Raw genomic sequence first — 12,023 nt, 5'->3', positions numbered from 1 at the left:
GCGTATGTGTCTGCAGCCATCCAGATAACACAACTCATTTTTTTAGGGGGGGGGGTGGGGATAACAGAAGCCAGCCCCAGACTGTGCACCAAAAGCAGTCATTACCAGGCGTGCTGGAGAATAAGTCTCTTCAAAATACACAGTGCATTTAAAAACCATATATGAGTCTGAGCCACTGCTGTCATTACCAATTTTAATTTAGCTCCTTCAGTTTGCCAGCCAGATAAACTCTTTAGTGCTGTTTTTTAATCTATTTGCCACATTTTATGTTTAAGATTATAGTAATATGGACAGGAGAAGGAATCACTTTTAGGGGAAATAAAGAAATAGATCCGCTTATCGGCGCCCATCAGAAAGTTCATTAATCAGCCAGGCTTTGTGCCCTCTAAATTGAAAGGTTAAATAATCCTCTCAGGAATATTTCTCGGCCCCTCCGCCAATTGTCCGGAGAGGAGCTGCCATTCATAGCATGCGGGATCGGTGACAGGGTATCTTACCACTGTTTGGACCCCAAACAATGATGGACAAATGGCCTGGTTTACAAAGAACCTTTTAGTGCACGAATGGAAAAGGACCACAAGCTTTGATGCTGGGTGGAGGGATGAGGAGGGCGTGGAGACAGGATGTGGGGGAAAGGGAAAAAGAACACATACATGGGTGAATCCAGGGGTATTTTATCTGAATGTTTATTGGGGCAGACTATAAAACACAGAAACCACATTAATAGACATCCTCTGACCTTACGCAGTGCTGAACATATTCAAATCTGTTTATATATTTTGCATACAACTGCACATAAACTATCAATGAAAAATTATAAAATAACAGAACCATAGCTTTATTTTATTTATTAGCTAACACAAAGGAGATCTAAATGAGATTTTCATTTTTGCCATAACTCCACAGGACTTACAACACATACTTCTCTCCCTCCCCATCCCTGCCCATACTTATTCTACTGAAATACTCTTAACCATCAGTCACAATGGTAGAGAATTCCACAGCTCTAAGTACCTGTTTAAGAGGGGATCTAATGCTTTTTTACTTTTACGATATGTTCCATCTTAGCTCCTGCTTGTTTTAAAATAAAGACCAAACATAGACAAGGAATGCTCTTTGAAAGAATACCAATCACATCCACTGAGGAACTGCTTAATTTTGTGTTGCCCCCCCGCCTTTTTTTCTGGACCTCCATGACCCTAAGGGTGGGAGTCTGAAAAACAAGTGGCCAATACTTTGCTGTGAAATGAAGCTGGTTTCTGGCATGTCTTGTAAAGGCATGAAGCAGTTTTATCTGAAGTGCAAAAAATTGATGTGCTATTTTGCTTCATTCCTTATCTGATTAACATAAACCCTTCTACCCTTAGCATAAAGTATTATAATTGCTTATGATAGATATATTCAGATGATGCTGAAGCTACCATTTAAAAATTATACATTCATTAACATTTTTTTTCAAAATGAAAAAAATCTTTATGTGGTACACATTTGATAGAGCCATTTTCATTAAGACAGGAAGTAGCCTAAATAGGTTTGTGATCCACTTTTAGATGTCTTTATAATGATTTTAAGGCACATCAAATTAAGAGAATAATTTAAATTTGCTATATTTAAAGTTACTCACCTACATTTCTAGAAAAGATAAGCATAAATAGCTATAAAATAAAAACTGAGGTAAATACTTTTAATGAAAGACACTGCTTTCAGTATTTTAATAACCATAACAAGGAAAGATTTTTAGGAGACAGACGGTAAAGAGGTCATCATGAATCTCCTCAACTCCGGCAAATAGAAGACTTTATAATACATAATTTGAGTTTGGGCTATTTAGCCCAGTGGCCATCTCTACAGGTGTGAGGCACACATGGGTGTGCTATATTGGAGCTCACGGAGTGCTGAACCTGTGCTTAGGCACAATGTGTCAGGCACTGTGCTAAGTACTTTATACTTATCATACTTATCCTGCTGTATACTTAACAACAACCTTAGAAGGCACTAGATCCATTTTTCAGATGAAGAAACTGAGCATCTTAGAAGTGAAATATTTTAATTAGGTTTGCACATCTAATAAATTAAAGAGCCAGAATGTATGTATGTATGTATGTATGTATATATGTATTATTGCTTTTTAGGGCCCCACCTGACCTGTGGCATATGGCAGTTTCCAGGCGAGGGGTCGAATTGGAGCTGCAGCTGCCAGCCTACACCACGGCTATGGCAATGCCGCGTCTGCAACCTACACCCACAGCTCAAGGCAACTCCAGATCCTTAACCCACTAAGCGAGGCCAGGGATCAGACCCATCCTCATGGATACTAGTTGGGTTCGTTACCACTGAGCCACAAGAGGAACTCCAAGAGCCAGAATTTAAATCAACATCTGATCACAAAGCTGGCCATTCTTTCCTCTATATTATAATTTTAAAAAATTCCCTAGTAATCTCCTATCAAATAAGTCTGCCCTTTCAGGCCCATTTTATAGCATATTTTTCAAGGACTTCAGTAAAATGAGAAGGAAATGTGGTATAAAGACAAATAAAGGACATGTAAAAGATTGTATAAAGAGAGAATTGAGATTTTATCTTGTTAAAGAAAAATCCAAAACTTAGTTCCCCTAACTGAAAAAGAAATATGGGGTAATCTACAAATACATGTAAAGGAACAATATTTATGTAAAATGGGTATTATAGACATAGACATATTACAAAATTATAAAGATGACCTTATGATCTATTTAACAGATCCAATTCTGTATAATTTTTGAAAAAAAATTAAGATATTGAGGTAGCTTTGTTATCAAATGATTCACACAAGTGAATTCTTTTTGCAAAGCTAATAAGGATTTATTTCCATCAAATAATTCTTGTTTTTGAAATGTGATCTCCCAGTGTACTGGTACACCAAGTAAGGTAGAGATCTATTTTAATACCAAAGATGCTAAAAAAAAAAGTATTTCTTGTTAAATGACCTCTAAACATGTAGCATTTTTCTTCATATACTAGTTTTGATGTTTCTAAAAAAAAACAGAGTTGTTGGTCTTGGAAGACCACTGTTGAACTCAGAATAGCTGGAAGAAAATACCTGCAAAGGTACAAAAACTGTAACTTCTCATACTTTCTGGCGCGTGGGGATCAAATGGCAAATGAATTTCAAGTCTAAATTCGGATTATGTTTATCATTATTATTGTGTTTATTTATTACCTTTCGGTCATTTAAGAGATTTTGCTTTTAAAACCTTAATTCAAGTTAAGTTTATTACCATAGTTTATATCATATAAGAAAATATAACACTAGTTCAGAGAGACTGCTCACATCAGTAAGTCAAAGACTTCTTTCAGGAATCTTTTCTTGCAGATTATTCAAATGACTGACCAAAACTCTTAAAGGTTATGATTGATCACGACTGTGAACGACTAACTGATCCCTAAATACTTAAGATCTGTTAAGAACTATTGTAATCTACCATATTATTCACATGTGTGACTACTAAAAGGAACGCTTAATACAGATATCATTTTTCCAGTATACTTTACTTTTATTCTTGCACTGAAGTGTCCAGGGAAGATTATAAAAAGTTCAATCACCTAGAGTATATTTATTTAGGGACAGCATGAATCACCTGTTCAAAGCACACATGCAAAATAATCACTGGAATATGCTAAAATTATTCCACCTAAGAGTTCTATTCTCTTTATGACAAAGAACAGGCATCATTCAACATTTCAGATTTTCAAACTATAACTGATTATACAGTTAGATACTGTGCAGTGTTAAACTTTATGAATCTTGAAAATTCTCAGGCTATCTATATTCATTTTTGTCACTACAAGGGCAGTATTTCAAAGTGTGGAGTTCCAAGTTAAAAAAAAAAAGTGTAATCTTCTTTGGGATTTATATAGATAATGCATGTGATTTTTAAGAAGAAAAAAGAAAAGATTTTAAAATGTTATATATTAAAATTATAAACACTTAGATATTAGAATTTAATTACCACAAAATTTAAGCATCAAGAAGAAAGTGCTCCTATAATGACTAACTATAATTCCTTTGTAAGTAAAGGTGAATATAACTAGGAAAAAGAAAAGAGGGTAGCACAAAGTCCAAATGTAATTTTCCATCTTTTTATCATCTTCAGAAGAAACATCTGGTAACAGGTAAGAAAGTAAAGACAACAGGTATTTCTCTAAATTTTTAAAACACAAGTAAAATGTGAAGCCCATACAGTAAGTATGTAAGTCCTAAATGTAACAGACTTTACTTCAAAAAAGCACAGGGACTTTTCTCATCAGTTGAAGAAAGGAAATTATTGTTTATAATAGAGGTTCAGATTCAGTTAGTTTATTATCAGCAACATGACTACCTAAAAAATAAGCAGAATTCACAATGACGGGTGATCATGACATTAAAGATATTTAGAAAATGACAAAAACAGCTGTTTTTAGGCCAAAACATTTATAAAGGCTCTTTTCTAAATTGTGTTAATGCTGTATACTTTTCATTGCTTGATTATCTGAAAAACTTAAATCTACATTGGAATTACCATCATAAAGCAATTGATATTACTTAAATATATTAACACAAGAAAAAACTACTTAAAATATGCCATATTGATTTCCCATTTAAAACAAATTAATTTTGTATTAAAATGTTGAAAATCAAATAAGTTGAGCATTCTCTCTGAAGGGGACGATACTTTAACATTTCTTTGAAAGAATGAAAATACGAAGGCTGTCCCATGTGCTTCAATGAACAGAAATAATTTATATCCAAAACTACATCATTTTATTCGACTTCTATTCAAAAATAAGTTTGTATACACATAATGTCTAGAGGTCTGAGGAAACACTGTGAGAGGAAAAATAACATATGCATTTATAATTCACAACATTCACTTTTTTCCCCTTTCTTTTACAGAAGCTTTAGAAAATTGCTTTTTGATGATTTGGCAAATTGTATTTATTTTTAAATGAATCTCATTTATTGAGATTGATAATTCCAGGTTTCATTTGCTTTGAAATTGCATTTTCCAATTGCTTCCAATGATAAGTTCTAGCAAATGTGGTTCAACACGCTAGTGAAATAAAGACTTTTAAAATAAAATCAGTTGACCTACTCTGTAAATGTAGTAATTGTCTTTTATACTAAATTCAAAACATGGTAAGATTGAAGTAAAAAATTACCTGCAAAATGCTGACACTAAATTCTTTAAGAACAAGGTGAGTGCTTAAATAAATATAAAAGTATTCATATAAAATTTCAATTTGAAAAAAAATCTTTAAAACTGTGGTCACTGTCTAAACGTTATTTTCTATCTCTGGTATCATAAACAGAGATTAGAAAATAAGTCATCAATGCTTATTCAGAAAATTCTTTTATTCAGACACCAAAGCAACTTGAAACAGAGAACAGTGTGATAGGTTTTGTAATACTACAATGGAAAGATGACCCTGAGGTACTACAAAATAGCCATGTACCATCTGAATCCTCAGAGGACAATTACATTCACCTCAGGAATGTTCTAGTATTAAGGACATTTTTAATAAAAACTAAAACTCTGAAAATCTGACAGAGATGTAATATCTTAATAGAAATACTTAAGCATAGTGACCTGAGACATAGAGGGAAAAAACCCTGCAATTTAAATAACAGTACTCCTGGTCCTTGAGAAAGTTGGCAAAGTGAATTGAACTATCAAAATAAGAGCTTCCTAAATGAATTTATAAAGGGTTAGTTGGCAATACTTTGCATGTCAGGCCTCAAAAAAATGTAGGAAGAAAAAGTTGATTTAAAGAATTCTAAAATCCTCAAACTATTTGGAGTTAATTGATATTTTAAAATACAGTTTGTAACCAGTTCTATTTCCTTACACACACACACACACACACACACGTGGAAAAAGAAAGACCTATCACCTGTGTCTACTGTGTGGACGGGTTCTTGTGGGTTTTGCAGTTCTCCTTATGAAGCCAAGGAGTGACATAGGCAGAACTGCAGAAGGAGATTTAGGATTCTGAACATTTACCCAATGAAGACAGAGAGAAAGAGAGAGATTTTTTTCCCATGAAAAGAAAAGATTCTGGCTTGAGCCTGACTTTTGAAAACTCTTTTGAACTCTTTCATTTTTTTCTCATTTTAAGTTACTTAAAATATATATTCCATTTTAGCATTAGCCAATTAGGAAATATTTACCTACCCTAACTTATATCACAATTCCAGGATAAAGACTTTTGTATAGCTATTGCCTCATAAAAAAATTCCACTTTCTTAGTCCTTCCTCCTGGACTATAAAACATAGTTCTAAAGTTAAATTTAAGTTCGCTGACATTTAATGGGTCACTTATTCTGTGGCATGGCAGAGAATGTTTTAGAGAGTAACAGTTCCATTTAGCATAAAAATCCCATTTCCACACTGTGAAAATCCAGAAAACACATTTCTAAATTGACGTTTCAGGTGAGGAGAGAAAACTGAGGGGCCAAATGAAATGATACTGTAATTATGGTTCATAAGATACACTCTGGTATTCAACTGGCTCAGGTAAGACTCCTATTGATTACTAGGAAACTCACATCACAACCTTTCCTAAGCTAGAAAGGAAAACAAGGAGACTCTACTCCTCTCCATTTCCGAGACCAAGTACTGTACTTTTTGAATTCTAGGCATTCCAAACATTATATATAAATAAATATTTAAAACTTAATTCTTCCAAAAAGGTTACATTTGCTTCCTGTTTAAACTTTTAGCAAAAATAAAGGGTGGCAGGTTGCAAAGCATTTTACAATGCACACAAAGAAATCCAAGCGCAAAATTAAACATAAAAGATGTATTGTCCTTTTTGGTTCTTAATACATACAGCTCCCAAATAGCAAACTCCTGGTTACTTTTTAAAGTAAGTAGATTAAAAACAAGATTAACAAAATGTCCAAAGCATGTCAAATTATAGCCTCTACTAGTTAAAAATTCTGTTGGTTGTTAAACTCTGTTGGTGGCCATTTTGGCCTAGGATTTTTAATATAAATGAAACTAGAAATGACAGGGGCTGGGGGAAGGGACTTTCCTTCTTGAATAGCTAAAGAGGGAATTTTTTTTTTTTTTAATCTAGAATGAGTTATCTGAAAGATAAAAAATAATTTCAAAGTTAGGCTTTACCTAAATCTGAAAAATATAATAGAAATTAAAACACAAGAACTGTGCTATACTATTGAAGATTTTAAAAAACTTTCTAAACATTTTTGAAGGAGGTAAATACATAACTATTTAGGGAAATTATGTAATTACTAAATAAAAAATAATATACTTTTCTTTTTCCCATGTAGATCTCCAAATTGATAAAGTCATTAAATTATATGATAATTTTATAGTCATTAAAATATATCAAGGAAAATAATGTAGCCAAACAGCTGTTACAGTATGGACACACACATATATCTATAAATACATGTAGTATCTTAGAGAGTTTTATTAGTATGTACCCTTTAGAATGGTCTTATTTCTTAAATTAATATAGTGAAGTCTAGTCAAGTTTGGCTACAAAGCTATTCTCTTCAGATATAAGTTGTAAAGATGGGTTTATTTGATTTCTCCTGAAAATAGTGAACATTTCTCTACTTTTCTTATTTCAGAATATGTTTTAAGGAATTTTTGATTTGATTTGATTTCATAGGTCCATTTATACCAACGAATTTCACCACCTTGCTTACATGTTTGAGAAATAAAACTGTGATTAATCTGTACTTTTTTTTTTTTTTTAAAGAAAGCGATTCCTGGATAGACCCCTAAATTGTAGTAGCTAAACTTTAGGGTGTGTAAATGCCCTTCTATTCCCACTGATTGAGAGGGAGATAAAAGCAATCGAAAACTTCTTAAATGTAAATATTTCCGAACTAGATATACAAATCAATTTCTCCCCCCTAAAAACCACAGTTCATTCTGGATAAGAAATGGGCACATTTTGATCAGAAAAAGAAATTAATCAATGATTAAGTGTAGAAATTTCCAGTTTTAAGAAGACTGGTATAAATGAATATACAGTAGCAATTCTAATGTGGGCTTCATTACTTGGTCATTGCTGTGACTGACGCCACATTCACATGTGAGGGCTACTATGAGTCAATAGATGGCAGTCCATCGCCTAGTAAAAGAGCTGAAGCTGACTAAACGCACCACGCATCTTACTTTTATTCAAGATTAAATATTGCTTAATTGCACACATTAGGATATTGCCTATATGTATAATTATTTAGCTATTTTATTTTAGCTGGATTGATCTATATGTACACGTTGTATAAATATACTTTGCATATATACTTGCACAGTAAACTCAATCTTAATTTCCAATTATTAATTTACACTTGATAATTATGAGTTGTAATCATTATTTTTAAAATTTAATCAGGGTTGCAGCTCAAGACAAACCTTTCAAAATGATTTTCTTAAACTTATAAACAGAATATACTATAATTTCCCAAAAGGCATATTCACTTTTTAATTTTTTTCCTATTCTTGTCATAATTTGTTTTTCAAGAGCTAAAATAATTAAGCAAATCTTCAAATATCTCTGTTACACTAAACACTGGCTTCTATCCTTCCATGATAGTTCTATAAAAGAATAGAGGTGCAAATAGTGAAGAGAATGGCTTTAAAATAGTCCTTCCCACACTTCAAATTTTCAAGATTTGGAATTCGCTAACTTAGGGGAAAAGGGAAAATTAATGCAATGTCAAATCCATTAGGCTATTACTCAATAAAAACATTGATGAAAAACTTGTTATATAGTTAGAGAATGTGACTGTGATCTTGAAAAGAATAATAAGTGATTAGATTCCAATTAAGTTTTAGGCTAAGGATTTCATCATAGTGTGTTAAAAAAAATTGCTACTTAAGCACAAACGTAATATATTCATATGAGTCACATCTATAACATATTTGTGTGATATACACGTGTGTATGTGTGCGCACATATTTATTTATTTATTTATTTAATTTTTTTGATGGGGGTGGATCACATTAAAGATTTTAATAAAACCCAATTTGGGACTGAGGATAGTTGAGGATTTACAGCTTTCTACCGAGAATCTTTAAATAAATTAAACAGTGATAAAAGAGTGTGAAAACAAACCACCTGATGTGCCTCTTGGGCCCGTGATAGACACATTGATAGTTTGAGTCTACTGACTGGCTTATTTTTACGCCATGAGAGGAGAGCAGTAAGAAGACGTTTTGTAAAAACTTCGTCCTTTCTATTTTTACTACTGACCTTCCTGTAAACAAAAACTTTAATACATTAGAGAACAGTTTTTAAACATACTGCATCACTGTGTAATTACAAGAGTAATTTTTATTTTTGTCTCTTGCTCAGCACAACATATTTAATGCATTAAAAGAAATTAGTAGTAGGCCTATGGTGAATTACTGAAATTATTTAAGCTGAATATTAAAAATAAAGTGACTTTATAATATTGAACTTTAACCAAATGATTCCACAGCAAACTATGTTTTCTACTTCTACTTAGCCTAAAATCACAATAAAAGGTAACCAGAGAATTGAATAATCTGAGAGGTATTAAGTAGATATTTATACACTATGAATCAGTCAAGAGGGGCTTAAGGATATGACAGTTGAATTGTTCTGTATGAAAGATACACTAAATGTTTTCTAGCTTCACTAAAAAACATGTGTAAACATTTCAGTAAAGCCAGAAAAATGATAATAGAAGACAGTGTGGGCTGTATGCTTGTGGACTGAAGATAATAATTTTAAAGATGCTGGATTACTGCTATTTTTTCGTTCCTGGCATACTTCTCCCTTTTCATTTAATGAAGGTAGAGTCCAGGAAGACTGAGAAATACCATGGTATAATCATTAAATGGTGTGAGTAATAAAAAAATAATCAAAATCTTTTAAGAACAGCAAGATAAAGGATAGAGTAGTGGGCAGGGGAGAAGAGAAAAAGTGTATTATTGCTTTCTCAGGGCAAAAACTCTTCAGATGTTTATTATCTTCCAGTAGAAGATGCTTGTCTATATTTTATGGTCAGCAGTTCAGAGAAGGGTAAATAGGTTAGGTCTTGGGGAAAATAAAAAAAGGTGTTTCTACTCACCGTTAGGTGATACTGCCTCCAGATTTCTGGGCAAGCCTGGAAAATAAAAATATTGATCAGCTGGGAGCATGAAACAAGGTACTTTACAGCCTGTTGGTTTTGGCATAACCCAGCATCCACCGGTGTCGGTCACAGGAAAATAAGAAGCTTAACAGAAAGGGTCTGCATTTCAGCTTCAAAAACCTGGCTAGACAGTTTAATTGAATTTTACACTGGTTTAACACACTCCCTGCCATTGTCAGAAAGCCAGTAACAAAGTTTTCTCTCTCTTTTTTTCTTTTCAGGTTGGAAGTTTTGGGTACTAAGATGTGATTAAGAGCCATAACTCAGTTAAACTGATAAATGAACAACAGTGGTCAAAATCAATAAGACTCACCAAGCACACCTTTTAAAAGAACATTCTGAACCTTGGTAGTATGACAGAAAACAATTTAATGGCAACTGCTTTTAAGAAGACTTCACTGTGGTTATATATTTCTCACGTTTGGGGCCATCTTTTATCTAATCACTTGCTGCTAACTTTCAATACTCTGTGAAATAGATTAAAAAAAAAAAAAAACCCTCAAGAATCTAACATCCATGCCTTTTCCCTTAGAAGTCAAGTCTTCTCCACCTTTACATTTATAGACATATAACTTTAAAAACCCATTGAAACCTTAATAATTCTGTAAGAGATGGATTTAGGTAACGACAAAACAAACAAAAGCAACAACAACAAAAATCAGTTAGGAGATATAGGTCCTTACGGATACACACATGAATCTTCTTTCCTTATACTTAAATTATGACTTTGTTAAAGAGAACTTCTGACCGAGATCTTTATGAATAGCCGATCAGTTTACTATCTTCTCAGAAAAAGAAGTGTTGAAGACAAAAAATATTTTTAATAACAGCTATATGATAGCAATGATTTTAATCAATTAAACCACCAAGCCAAGTGGCAAATCTTAAAGTGGATGTGAATCTATAGCTTTTATTAAAAATATGTATATACAAAACATATACATATATATGCACACACACACATATGCATACCCAATATCAGAATGAGTTAAATCTTTTAAACCTTTGTAATCTTTGACATATACTTTGCAATAATTCTTTACCTGATTTGTCATTCTGCTTTCATTTATTTTTCAGGGCAGTGATAAAAGTAACAAAGATGATTCACATCATCTAAAAATTTTATGGGCATGGCAATAATTCAGAGATCTTTTGAATGACAAAATCTCTATTGATTATACCACCATTAGTGATTACACACACACACAAAAGAGTAGATATGTTCCAAACATGCTGAAAATTTTATCCATTATGCATCTTAAGCTTAACTATCCAATGTAACTTTCTAAAGAAAGGTGTGTAAATTAGGACTATTTAGTGGTCAGCTTTCCAATTTAAATGTCATGTTCATGTAAACTAAATGCCTGACTAAAAAAAGCCACTTATAGACAGTAATTTCTGGATAAACAACACTGATCAAAAGGAAACTACTACTAGAAAGTAAAAAGTAGCTTCAGAAAGCAAAGATCATGTTAGGTACCAAATAACAGCCCAAACCTGTAGGTTTTACAAAAGTTCATATATACATATTTGTGTATATATTTATACACTAAGATCGAATGCACAATATGCCCTTAAATATTCACTTCCTACCTATCATAAGCTTTTTGCTGTGTATATACAATTTGAGTTGGATTACTGTAGAGATAAGCAAGCAGTTATTTATACATTAGTTATGGATAGTTCTTGATTACCACAGTGTCCTCAGAATAATACGGTTGAAAAATCGCAATCACTGACTTGTCATACACTGGCAGAATGCCACTCTACCATGTGACCTTTTCTTGTGTTGCAGCAATTTGGTAATAAAAGAAAGAATTACCTGGTTTTTCAACAATCATCTGATTGCTCTGTACATAAAGAT

At 32.7% G+C, this 12,023-nt stretch overlaps 1 protein-coding gene across 14 annotated transcripts in view; it reads right to left on the bottom strand.

Annotated features, from left to right (window-relative positions):
- Positions 1-12,023, bottom strand: part of ZCCHC7 (zinc finger CCHC-type containing 7) — a 247,523-nt gene that overhangs the window by 18,994 nt on the left and 216,506 nt on the right. For all 14 annotated transcript variants that reach the window (XR_014824110.1, XR_014824113.1, XR_014824109.1 and 11 more), the window contains one exon: positions 10,097-10,132. Coding sequence is in view for 6 of the 14 variants with exons in the window: in XM_084990012.1 (XP_084846138.1) it covers positions 10,097-10,132 (36 nt within the window). In the remaining 8 variants the exon portion in view is untranslated. The remainder of the gene's footprint in view (positions 1-10,096; positions 10,133-12,023) is intronic.

This window comes from Sus scrofa, chromosome 1 (genome assembly GCF_054392235.1).
Source record: "Sus scrofa isolate SSC_HxYL_T2T_F1_AM1 chromosome 1, Sscrofa_HxYL_maternal_Yorkshire_Landrace_v2.0, whole genome shotgun sequence".
NCBI classification, from domain to species: Eukaryota; Metazoa; Chordata; class Mammalia; order Artiodactyla; family Suidae; genus Sus; species Sus scrofa.
This window is presented reverse-complemented; position numbering and strand designations above follow the sequence as displayed.